General features: G+C 35.9%; 1 protein-coding gene across 6 annotated transcripts in view; it reads left to right on the top strand.

Annotated features, from left to right (window-relative positions):
* Nucleotides 1-13,245, top strand: part of ARL15 (ARF like GTPase 15) — a 207,034-nt gene extending 193,789 nt beyond the window's left edge. For 5 of the 6 annotated variants that reach the window (XM_015848718.3, XM_085528020.1, XM_015848716.3 and 2 more), the window contains one exon: nt 9,255-13,245. In XM_015848718.3, the coding sequence (XP_015704204.1) occupies nt 9,255-9,407 (153 nt within the window). In that variant the 3' untranslated portion in view covers nt 9,408-13,245. Of the gene's footprint in view, nt 1-2,327; nt 2,463-9,254 lie in introns of those variants that run through there. The other variant, XM_085528021.1, reaches the window with a different exon arrangement.
* Nucleotides 13,246-13,615: the final 370 nt, after the last annotated feature.

Genomic DNA, 13,615 nt, shown 5'->3' with positions numbered 1-13,615 from the left:
AGTGCTTAGTTACATTCTTTTTAGCTGTATTAATATTTAGTTGTTCTTTATAAAGTATATTGGATAAATAGTGCCATTTCCAAGAATGTTCTCAAAAAGCCAACCATACACAGCAAGCTTTTACATTGCTACAAGTGGTCAGCAAACTTATCACATTGTGATTTCTAGTGTAAATAAAATTCAGATACCAATTGTAAATGTGAAGGATTGAGATTTTTGGATTGGGAGCATCAACAACCCAAAATCTAAAGAAATGGTTATACCTTCATTAGATCACAGTTTTGAATAGGTAATAATTCAATAATTGAATAGGTAATAACAATAATTCTTTGTGCATTTACTAACACTTTAGAGGTGGTGGTGAATTGTTTTGCACGTCTGTTCTCTATACGTATCCCTTACATTTTGTATCCATGTGCTTTTTGAGAGAATCTGAAAGCTGTGGAAAGCTTCACTTAGGCCATGTCCTGTTCAGGGCTTGAAGGCATTCTGCCACGTTCCTAGGTGGAGAGTTATTTTATATGAAGAAATGGAGAAAAGTCTGTCGTAGCTGGAATACCTGGTTTAGAGAAGTGGTGTGCTTCCAAAATATATTTGTTTTGCTGTTTCTGATTTGGATTAGAAATAGTTAATTGCAGTCAGGTATGAGCTTCTGTGGCCATACAGGCTGCATAACAAAATCTCACCACAGAGGACCTGAAGGGAGGTTGAAACCATCCTGCGTTTATTCACTCTGCGCTGTACCCACAGAATGACTGTGATAGGCAGGACCTCTGATCTTAGGTGCTTGAGCCCATATTGTAGAACCACAGCTACTTCTGAATAAATGGCTTTTCTTTGTGTTCTCACTGCCTGTTGGCTTGGAGTTCTCTCAGCAGTGTAAATGTGGGGAACCAACCACAAGCCCTTGGAAACTGTTCCTCATTTTTGACACTAGAATACATGTCTATACAGTGTTGTGAAGCTTTGCAAATGTGGGCACAGAATACAGATGTTATTTATTCAAGTACGAGATGTATGTACATGCTCAGGCAGACACAGATGAATCATCACATATGCACTTCTCCAGAAAATATTGTTTAACTGTTATCTGAACAGAAAACATGCTATTTGCAGAAGGAGTGTCATAGTAAGGATTGATACTTGCACTTTTTATCATTCTAAAGGTTATTTTGACATTCGTCACCACAGGTCAACTTTTTTTTTCTTCTTTTTTTTTTTTCTTTTTTTTTCTTTTTTTTTTTTTTTTTTTGCTAAAACCAGGTGTGCTGTGGCTCAGGATTCGTTAGTAGCTGAAGCCACAATCTGTATTTAAAGATGACATATTTTGCAGCTGAAATCAGAATGCTACGTTGTTAGTATTATAGTATGAAGTAAACAATGAATATTTACAGTCTTTAAAACAAACCACAAAAAGAAAAGCGATAAAGCTGTGAAAGGCTCATGGATATTTGCTCAAAAGCTCCTGTGTGTTGAATCTTCAATAGCTATTTGTATTTTTTAAGTTACCAGGATGTAATTTTAAAAGCTGTGAAGTTAGAGGGTAAATAATGATAATATGTAGTAAAGGTTTTAGTAGGTTTATTAAAAATTATTTTTGTATGTGCTTTATTTTTTAAACTAATTTGGGAAGTGATTAAAATTTAAACAAATTATTCTAAGTTGAAAATTATCTTAAATTCAATCAGTTATTCTAGAATATCTTAAGAATATGTTTGGATATGCTAAGAATGTACTTGTATACAATTTTGTCCTTACTTACAGAAACTGAACGTTTCTTCACTTTGTAATATGCAGGGAAAATGTGATATTTAGATGTACTCCAAATACCTGACTTTAATCAGTGATAATTTTTAGCTTTACTCTCAAAGACTTTGTATTCTAATACTCTGAGTATTAGAATACAAGAGTATCATCAAGAACAATGAAGAACTGATGCTGCATCTCCATTAAGGCAAGGCAGTGTACAAGCATGCATCTGCCAGTATCTGCTGCAACCCAAATTACTTCGGAAAAGAACAGGTAGCTAAGGAATGAATAGGAGCAGTGACCTAAAGGATTAGTGATGAGGTAAAAATGTGCAGTCTAATACAGAAAAATTACAGTTTTATATTATATATGAGAATCTGATTTTTTTTTTTTTTTTTTTTTTTTTTTTTTTTTTTTTTTGCGCTTTACTAAATTAAAGAATTAAGGCTGTGGGGCTGTGGGCCTTAATTGTTATTATTAATATTCTTCCGTGCTTTCATTGCACTTTATTTTATTTTATTTTATTTTATTTTATTATTTTATTTTATCTTTATTTTATTTTATTTTATTTTTTACAGCACCTCCTCTGTTCTTCTGTTCTCGTGGCTTCACACATTGCTTAAGAATGGCTGCTGTGTTGCTCACTCTGGGGTTGGATATTGGCTGTCCAGCCCAGTGCTGTATGAATCTTCATCTGGAAGTCTGGTTTTCTCTGCATAGGTGTACTACAGTCATCTTCGTATTACCTGTATGTTTTCCAGGTGTGTGAAAAACAGATGATTAGATAAAAAGAATATTTTGGGTGCATAAAAAAAGGAATGCAAAGTACAGGTGTATCCTTTTGCATGGTAAAGGATTGCATGAAAAGAGCAGATAGGTGCCAGCAGCCACTCAAAGCCTATCTTTGCTTTCATCTAAACACAGTGCCTCATGCAAGCCTTAGTAGTACCTTTGCACATCCTGCAGTTTTTTGTCATTATCTGTCTTATAGGCATACATCCATTCTAACATAACTGTATGTATCTGTATTTTAAAAACAAAACAAAACAAAAAAAGGCAACCAAAAAAACCCAAACACTTACATGTTTAAAAGTCTTCCACTCTCTCCATCCTGATAAAGTACACAATATTTTGTATTTTACAATAAGCTCCCCACTGTATTTTTCTTCCAGCTCTCTAACTTGCTCTGCTGTCCTCTGTCTCACACTTATATTTGCCAGGACTGCATGCTCTGTTTGGAACAGCATGTCTGTGCTGACTTGCCAGAGATCTTAATTCTTCATTCAGAACAGTTAGGAATCTTCTCTGAAACACATTTCTTTAAGCAGTTACTTATAATCTGAAAAGGGTGATGTCTTGTTGCCACTCAGTCTAACAAGAATGAAAAAGGGCAACTGTTCCACAAGCCACAATGTAAATTATTTTGTGAAATATCTGTTTAAGTAACTATTCCTCTTTGTAAGGACTTAGGAGACAAAATATCCACCATGTGTATTATAAAACTAAGTACAAGACACAGTTGGAAGTGTTTCAGATAATCTTTTGCAAAAATCATTTTAAAAGTTTGGAAAGCTGTACAATTTAGAAATGCTGATTTCTAAATCATCTACCAGTACCTGTGAGGAGCTGAACAAAGCCTTGTGCGTGTGTTGAAATCTTGTATAGAGAATTTGCTTAGCTCACTGTCAGAGATATGCTGAAAAAACTAGACTTGAGTTATCTTTTCTTTTGCTTCAGCGGGCCATACTTTAAAATACATAAGTCAATCAATGAATCAGTCTATCAATAAAATAGGTTCAGTGTCATGGTTCTGATCATTGTGGAATGCATTTAATTGAGTTATTGCAAACGTTTGACTTTGAACTTGGGTTTTAATGACATGTTGTTGGTTGGTAGTGTTGTTTAACCTCAAATTGGCCTTTCTGGAAACAGTTCTGTTCATGGGCTGTTCTGGATCCTCAGCAGCACCCCCATCTCTTCCCATCAACTGAGACACTTTTCTTTCTGTCCCTGCTGGGTAAGAGGTACCATGTGGAGTCAATAAAGATGAGGTATAGGTGTTTTAGGAGGAGTATGAGGCATGGGTGCATTACAGGGGTCCCTTTACACATGGATGAGATCACTGTTCTAAAGAAGCATGCCAATAGTCACGCATGAAGTATCATTGTAGGAGGATATGGAGTGTCTCTATAAGAAATGTAAGCATTATGAAACTTCTAACAGTTGTGCAGGCTTGAGCAGCTGCTATGATCAGACAAGAGCCTTTTTTTTTTCACCAAGTGAGGTGTCAGATAAAGAAGCTACCAGCAGATTTTTAGGGAAAGACATGCAAGTGTTCACTTGTACAGCAGTGGATTGTGCTAGTTGATTTAAGATGAAGTGGCTAAATATCCCTCCAGTCACTTTTATAAATCACTGTATATTGAGAACAAGATCAGCAGAAAAGCATGTGTAGCAGCACAAGAGGCTGTGCAGCTTGCAGTACTTGCAGTATTCCAGCACAGAAACATAAACTGGAGTAGATTTCAATGTACTTTTTAGCATCAGTGATTTAAGCCACGGGTTGCACTCTATGGTTAGTAGGTCAACATTTGTGGTTTCTACTTAATTTGCAAGAATTTCCTTTCTTTTGTTTTTTGTTTTCCTTCTTTAGACATAACTTCTTTTACCTCTAATACTATCCTTTTCCTTATTGCAACTGTTTAAAGCTTTTTTTGTTTCTGTAGCATTATAAATATACTCTGAGCCTCTAATTATGGATGGTTTTTTTCTGTGCCACCTGCAAACGTTTTACCTTTTTAGCTGGACAGTTAATTTTTTTTTAAGTTATTCATTTTTTGTAGTTTCCCTTTTTAAAACTTAATGCTATGTGATGGGCTTTTTGGCTTTTTCTCTTCTCCAAAGATACTGAATTTGAGCCTGCTTTAGTCACTCTTGCAAGCAGCTCTTCTGTTGTTCATGGACTCATTGCTCAAAATTACATCTCTCTTGTGGGTTTTCTAAACAGTTGCCCCAAAAGGAGATTTTTTTCATGTTTGAGAATGTAATCTGAGCATTGCAGCCCAGTGAAAAATTTGCAGTGTCAGTATGGGGAGCTCCTGTCTCCCATTATTGTCGCATTTCTTATCCACTGGGATTCAGGATAAATGAACAAAACACTCCTTGTAGTTAATATATGAATGCAGCAAATTAGATAATTTTAGCTTAATTTATGCTTTCACCAGAGCAGGAATACTTGCTTAATCCTGTAAAAGAATTAGAAAAATTCAGACTAGTAAGGAAACTGACATGACTGCAGCTTTAGATCGGATATAATATGTATATGTTACTACAGTTTGTAGCATAATGGATGAAAAAATATTTTATCCTTAAATTCTCCAAATACAGCCTGGTAATATAAGTGATTTCTGGCATCTTGAACTTATTTTCAGCAAATTAGAGTGGGTTGGAAGCCTTCTTGTGTTGATGAATTTTGATATTGAATTTTTGAGTTGAGATGAAAAACAATGTATTGAAGCTACTTTTTTCATCGCGAATGAAAGACAGAAACGACTCTGTATTCATGTATGCTTACGGTATCTAAGTTTTCCTGAATGTCTTGTGCTGCAAACCAGCTAAATGAGGTTCAGTAATGGAATATGTAAAAGCTTTCAGTGGGGACTGGTAAATCAGTTTGCGTAGATCAATTTGGTAACATCAGTTCCACACTGCTGTGCTAATTTACCCCAGCTGAGGTTCTGGGCATCAATCCTTTTATTGTGTAGTGACTTTTCCAGAGCATAGGTTAAGCAACATTTGATAACCATATGCTTAGATTATTGTGCCAACAGAATAGGACTTCAGAAGGTGGGGTGTGGGAAGAGTAGAAATAATGGCAAAAGTACATTGTAGATTTTTTACTTTAGCGTGTGGCATAAATGCAATATCATCTTCTCTATAAAACAAGGCCCTCATGTGGAGTCAAGACATACATTGAAGTTCTGTGAAATCGTAGTAAAGAAGTCTTGAAATGATGTGGATTTAATTGATTGTATTTTCTTCTAATGTTATGTCTTGAAAATTCAGCAGTCTCAAAGTAAACACTTAAAAATGCAAAGTGAGTATGTAAATGCATGTCTGATGTGTCAGACATCGGAAGCATGTTTGAGTCTTAATATTTTGCTTCAGCATCCATGTGTAGGCAGAACGCTTTTCATAAGTTATGCAAGAAAGCAAGACAGTAGAGCTCCTCTTAATAGCTGCCCTACTTCGCACTTGTGCACTTCTAGGAGCTGTAAAATAGTTACTGCTGCTTATCTTGTTAGGCAGGGGCTACCAAGGTGTATAGTTAGAGGATTTCATCTTCCTTTAGACATTTAATGATTAATGTACCTTTTCATGGAATATCTGGCAGAGAACAAGTATATATGATGGCCATTCAGGCAGAAAGCAGCTACAAAGCAGTTAAAAGAAAGTGGATGAAGGGCTGAGAGCATGCCAGTGGAAAACTAACTGCATCAACAGCAGCAGGCATCTGATTGTGCCAGTCTATTTTTGTGTTGTTTTATCTCTTATATGTAACAAAGGACTCAAGTCTGAAAACAACTTGTTATTTGAACTGAATGATGGGAGAAATTGTAGTACATTGCAGGTGAAAATATTTGTGACTGCAAAGGTATTTTTGGGACTTTCAAAATAGCAGAGCCTGTAAGTGATGAAATAGAGTAACATACTACAAAGTGTCTCTTAGCTTGTAGAAGATCACTTGTCTGATAATTCTGGTTTAGTTAGATATTCCTTGCAAGACAAATAGTGCTATTTTTCTGATTTTGCATTAGAGATGTTGTCTAGCAAATCTTTTTTTCTCTGTAGGTGTGAAGAAAATGTTTCTTATTTATCTGATTGCAAGTTGTGATTTACTGCTATTTTCAAACCTCCACTTCATGAGTATTTTAGTTTCAGTATTCATTCAGACTTACTAATGCAGAGACTGTGATCTGTTCCTTAGCTGTGTAAAATGATGATTTTGTTACGTCTTGATAATACACCAAGAAATATTAAAAAAATATATTTCAGTCATCTTTGGGCATCCAAATAAAAACTGTCTCTGGAAAATTTGTCTTATTAATCAGTTGATGCTGTTTGAGTACTGAAATAGAAATTGGATCTTGCAGTCTGCAGGCACTGAAATATAACTTGAAGTCATTGTGTTTTTCTTGGCTAAAGACTGCCTTGGGAAGCAATGTTGTATTTGCTAACAAACGCACAAGACTCAGTGCGAGCCTGCTTACTGCCATCATTTCCTTTTGTATGTGTTCGTACGTATTTAATGCTTTTAAACCCAAGTAATCTCATTAAACATAATAACCTCTTCCTGATTATTTCCTCATATGGCACAGCCTAAATTAAAGAGCATATGTAAATAACATTGCAGAGTTCAGTGAGCTCAAGGGGCTGATAGCAATAGTCTTCCAGTAGAGGGGGTGTGGTGGACATCCTTTGAGTTTTGGGTCTGAAACATCTCAAGTTACTCAACCATATTTGTCAGCTTAACACCAGCAGGCTGCTCCATCAACTAGCTCTGCTGACACCTTGCTTTGTTATGTTCCTGTGCCCCTTTTGCTTCCTCTTCTTGTTTTGCAGTCAGGGAGGCCGTTAATGAGAGAGGCAAGAGAGCTTGCTTTCCCTGCTTCTCCAATACTGTGATAAGTGCTACCTATTTAAAATATTAATGGGAGTAAATTGAATTTGGTGTCACTTCATCTGCAAGAAATATTATCTTGTATCACTTGTAGAGATTATTGTTTATATTCCAGTCACATGCAATCATGTCATCGTATCAGTTATTAATATGACACTGTGTCAGCAATGATAAAAAGTTGATATTAAAATAATAGTTGTTGCAGGCTCAGTTTTTTTCTGATTTGTTTGATGTGCAGTGAGCACCAGATTCTGCTCTTCATTTTCTACATTTTTTTTTTTTTTTTCAGACTACTATCAATACCGTTGTGCTTTGTTAGAAATAGATTCTATCTATATCTTTGCTAGGGGGAGCAGAAGTTCTGTTCTGTAAACCAAATAAGTTTGACTAATATTTGCTACTGGAAGCCCTATTCCAAAATCTTTACTAAAAAAACAAGAAACCTTCCTTCCACATTGCCAAGATTGAATTCTGATTTGTGTGAGTTGATACAACCATGGTTGGTTTCTTCCATTATAATCCATTATTCAGTAAATAGACATGTTGTGTAGATGCTACAGAAGTGCACAGAGATGCTGCAGGTTGTTTTTTCTCCGCTGCGCATGGAGCCATCACACTCCTGTGTGATGTGGCTTCAGTTGGCTGTCTAGGGAGTCTACTGCCTAACACAACATGAGCTGTTCCTGTTGATGTGCAATACTTGTGGCTCAGTCTGCAATAGAAGAGAATTAAGTATATTTGGCAAGAATTATACAGAATAAGAATATGCAAACTAGGTCAGAAATAATCTTTCTGTTCGCGTGTTGACAATAGCACATATTGTACGTAATTTTGAATTTAAAAACTGAATGTCTATTTTAACAAGTCAGCCATGAGTAGACTTTTGGATGAAATACAAAGACTGAAAATCTGATTAGAACAGCTTGAGGTAATCTACTGACCATTGTGGCCTGCAAACTCTTTTTCTAATAGGCATTTATGGGATCAAAAACATGTTTTGGCACTTCACTTGTTAATTTGAAAAGTGAGTATAGTATTAAATGCAAATATTTTATTTCACAGTGTTCTGTGCATCTGTGTTCCTGACTTGATACTGATTTTTTCAATAAGCAGCATCTTCCTCAGTAAATTCTGTCAAGGCATTTAGTCATTCTAAAACTTGCAGTTCCGTTCTTCATCATAGTTCTTGCCTCCTTGATGCATATTTGCTGCAGAAATAAAACTTGAATTAGTTTAATTAAAAGCTTTATTTCTTTATAGGCATTATTATGTATTATTAGTGAGCAGCTGAAAGCTGATGGAATGTGCAGGATTTTGAATGAAAGCCATCATGTCCCACATTTATTTTTTTTCATTCTAATCACATTGGTGTGCTAATATTCTGTGTTGCATCTTAAAAACTAATGGATTTTGAAAGAATTTTGCTATGAAACATGCAGCTCCAACACTAACGTTCAAATGCAACCTAGAATTTCTTTATTACATTTGCCATTTAGGCTGTGCTTTTGAAAACTTGCTTTGTGTGCTTTGTTCTTTGCCTTAAGTATGTATAATTCTTTCCCAGACCTCCCATGCTGTTAAACGTATGGGTAGAATGGTAGCTTGCAATCAGGTCATTCGTCTCTAAAGAAAACACTTTCAGGTCACAACATATAACTATATTATAAGAACAGCTGTTCATAAGATGCTAAAAATGAGGTACCTGATCTTTTACATGTTGTTTTTGACAATTTGCATGTTGTTTTTCTTATTTTTTTTAAGATGCGAAAGAGATGTGGTGGTTGTAATACTAACAGGTTGCTCTTTTTTTTTTCTTCTGTAATAGATCAAAAAATACTTCGAACTTGAGCCACTTGCACGTGGAAAGCGCTGGATTCTTAAACCCTGCTCCCTGGAAGATATGGAGGCAGTAAAAGACAGCTTCTCCCTTCTAATAAACTTGTTGGAGGAGAGAGACTTCGAACCTTCAAGAATGTGAAACGCAAGAGGGAAGAGTTGTTTTCGAGGCATCACTGTACCTGTTCATTCTGCTCACAGATTACGTATGGTGTGGTATCAACACTGTGCTGTGACATTCATACACAGTGCAGAATGTCCTTTTGTTAAAATAAATATCTGTGAATCAGGTACACGACTATTTCCAGTAAAATTGTCTACACTACTGAAATAGGGAGTTCCTCTTTGTTTACCACTAGTTCTGCACACACTGCATGTTGCTTTCTTGCCATCATCCTTGATAGAAAATTCTGCACGCACAAGAATAACATAGTCTGTAAAGGTGGCATTCTACTTGCTACCTTGTTTTTTAAAAATAACTCATGTCTTAAGGATTTGTGAGACTAATCTGTGTTAGCTTGTTTGCTGACCCCACAGACTGAAAAGCACAGCCACTGAGAACCTTATCATTACTGATACCTTGAATATGAAGTTGTTTTATGTCAGTGCAAAGGTTAGTCTGAAATTTTACTAAATAAAAACACAGTGGATGTATTAGATTCCTTTCCTTAAGCCACTGCATAACCTTGTAAAACACAGAACTATTATTTTGCTGGAAGTTCCCACAATGGGAAATTAGCACACAGATGTGTGCAGGTAACAGTATTGCTGAAGAATCAGTGACATAAAAAATGTGGTAAGAAGAAACGATGTTTTTAGGAAGTATACAGAAATTGGCTAAACTAGTAGTTCTCACTTAAGGTAGTTTTTTATCAGAGAAGCAAAGCAAATATCTGTGAATTCAGCTGTGGTGGCTTTATTACTAGTTATAAATGTGACTGATTTTAAGGATTGCCTTCTTTATCACTCACTCACAGTATGCAACTGTTGCTTTGACAGTGCCAAGGCATCCATACCATAATGAGGGGCCTTCCGGTCTTTGAATCATAAGCTTCTCCTTTCACGGGATTATAACCTGTCCTTTCAAACTTCCTCTGGACAACATGTTACTTAAAAGACAAAAAAGTATTCATTGAAAACATTTGTAATAGGTTTGGAAAAATCCTATTTAGTTCCTGGAGCACAGTGCCTGCTTCCACTTCCCAAATTTTCCCCATCGTAGATTTTCAGATTTTTTCACTGAGTTTTGTTGACTTTTAAAACATTATTGACTGATTTTATTCTTAAAAGAAATACGCCAGGTCGCTGGTTCACCATGAAGTCAATCACAACAAGGTATGTGCAGATTGGTCACCAGGCTGGCGCACACCTTGAGTGTTGTGCATTGCACATCAATGTCTGCGTACACAAGCTGTCAGTGGTTCCTCATGGATTTTGCTTATTTTTTGAAGCTTGTAAATCCTGTTGCAGGGCTGTAGGAACATATCTTTCCACTCCGAGCATTTATTTTTTAAGTTTAAAGTTTGTTGTAATTCTTATTAGTTTATTTGAGAATAAGAAAATAGTAAGCATCAGCTTTTAAAGGCTTATAAAAGCCATTTCTCTGTTTTTTGCAATTTTGCTCCTTGTTAAACAAAATGTTTTTATAGGTTTTTGGTTACTTTTCCATATCCGCGGATTTCTTGCATTGCTCTCCCAGAACTATTTCTGCCCAAATGCATGGCCTGATAGTTACTCTTTCAACTCAGTTCCTACTATCAGAACAAAGCTGGAATACCTGTTTAGCTCGCAGTTTGACTTCATGACAAAAGAGGCATGAAGGGCATCTCTTCTTGCTTCATTTTGTTTCTGTTTCCTGCCAGGTAAATCACCCCATTGCTCCTACTCTTGGAAATATAAAAAAACTGGAATTACCCATTTTAAAGCACACAGACAAGCCTTATGATAGTTCAAGCCTCTTTGCCTGCAGAAGCAACTTGGTAGCTCGTCAGTTTCTCTCCTGTGGGTTAAGGAGTTTGCAGAGGAAGTGGATCTGATGTGCAGCTCCACTCTCTCTCTTAGCTTACGTGAGTTTAGAGATTATAGAGTCCCAAGATTTTCTTCCCTGATTAGGCAAAATGATAAGAAGAAAACGGTGGGGAGGAGAAAGAGGCTCATCTCCCAGAGAAGGAAGGCTGTTTGATAAAAAGGAAGGCAAAGAGATGGATTCAGAGCCTTGTCACAGAGCATTAGTTAGGAGACAAAAATAATAATAATTCTCAATTTTTTCCTCATTTCTTCCCATTTTGAAAGTATGGACCAAAAGTACAAAAAATTAGAAGAATCCCAACTGTATCACGGTATTGGAACTACACTTATTTGTACTATTAGTGTTTCTGGTCCAGTGATTTTAAGCAACCTGAACTAGTGGTAGATGTCCCTGTTCATTGCAGGGGAGTTGGATTAGATGACCTTTAAAGGTTCCTTCCAACTCAAGCGATTCTATGACTTTAGGATTCTATGACTCCATAGTTCCTGAGTTTTATATTTTAGTCATGATTTCCCAACTATGCACTGTTGGAAGGTGCTACATGACTAACATCCAAAAGGCCCAACTAGTCATTGAGAATAGAGCTTTGGCATGTGCCAGCGTGCAGCTAGAATGGACCTTTTGATGGTAAATGTTTTTTTCTTTATGGGGATACCAACTGCACAGTAGCAGTGATTTATTTTTCAAAATAACTTTAAATATGCTTTTTCTTACTAATACAGCAATCATTCCTCACCGCAGGTTGAAACAATACCTCATAAATGCTTATGGCTAAGACCAATGCTTAATTTTACTTTGAATGTAGTTCTGTGGCTTTGTGTTGTGGATGGACTTAATGGATATGTATCCTTTTACTGTCTGTGAGCACCTTCGACTTTTTATGAAAGTATTAAAAATGCTTATAGCAGTTCACATCACACTTCGTTGTCTAAAGTGTTTTGAATGCTTTGGCTGTGGCAGAATATGTAAGCACCATGAGCACCATGCAGATTTTATTTGGGTTGTTGGATGATCAGTCTCAATTGCATTTTCTTGGTTTTGTTTGGGGCTTTTTTGTGTGTGGTGGTTTTTTTTGTTTTTTGTTTGTTTGTTTGTTTGTTTGTTTGTTTTTTGTTTTAAATCTTTTCACACACGCTCATCATTTAGGTGAGATAAAGTTGGGCACTAGGCTCTGCTTTCCATGCAAGTTCATTAAGGAGAGAACGTTGTCTTTTTTAAAAAAGATACTGTGCTTAAATGTTCTGTAGACATCTGTTAAATTACTTTGTGTGTATGTGCGAGTGTGTGTATGTGTATGTGCCCACATCAGGCTTCTTCTCAGAGCTGTAGTTGTCTGCAGCGCCTCAGCCGTCAGAATGAAAACATTATCAATCAGTATCCAACAACAGCTGGTTTTGACAAGCTTCTGTCTGCTGCTTAATGCTTTACAACTTGTCAGTGCAACTTTTTTTGTCTACTCACTCTGAGCTGATAATCTTACTGCTTCCATGTTGCGTCCTGTACTTGTACTTCTAGCATTTGTATGGAAAAGAAGTTAAATCTTAGTGCATTTTTTATATTATTTCTTGCTGTATAATGTTCCACATGTATCTTAGCTTGCCTCTTCAAAATGCGCTATACAAAAATCTGTGATGTACTATTTCATTTAATTTCTTGCATTTCATTATATTTATAGAAGTTGCAGATTTTTGTACCGTATTAGTTACTACAGTTGCCTTTTTGTAATGGCAATTAATTTATATTACAAAAGTTTGTATCTTTACTGTAGTTGAGAGTATTAGTTAACTGCCATATTATCTTGACTTTATACTAAAAATACAGTGTCGCTACACAAAAGTTGTCCCATTTGGGTGGACAACTACTAGATATGAGGATCTTGTACTGTCTGTGATTTATACATGATTTCCACTATCAAAAAGACAAAAAGAAAATAAACACTGTGTAGAATTCAGTTGCTAAGTTTGGATTTTTTGAGTGGAAACCAATTCTAGGAACCTGGTGTATTTACTTCAATAGGGAAACATTAAAATAGTTTATTTGCTCTTAGATTAAAAAAAAAGCAAACACACTTAGATATAGGTGAATATTTGAAATTTCCAAAGGTTAGCTGACTTATTTCCAAAGTAAGATGTTGTTACTTGAGAAACATACCTGAGAGATATTGCAGACACTGCTGGAACAGAAGCTGATGTAATCTTTATGCATTTATTCTATGATGTTAAACTGAGGGACTTGTTTACATGACTAGAAATCATTGCCGTGGTACCATACATATACTGACACAGAAAATGCTTCAGAATTTGAATAAATTAAAATTATAT

This window comes from Coturnix japonica, chromosome Z (assembly GCF_054131305.1).
Source record: "Coturnix japonica strain WE chromosome Z, WE-NBRP24, whole genome shotgun sequence".
Lineage (NCBI taxonomy): Eukaryota > Metazoa > Chordata > Aves > Galliformes > Phasianidae > Coturnix > Coturnix japonica.
The sequence above is the reverse complement of the archived record's forward strand: the minus strand, read 5'-3'. Positions and strand labels throughout refer to the sequence as shown.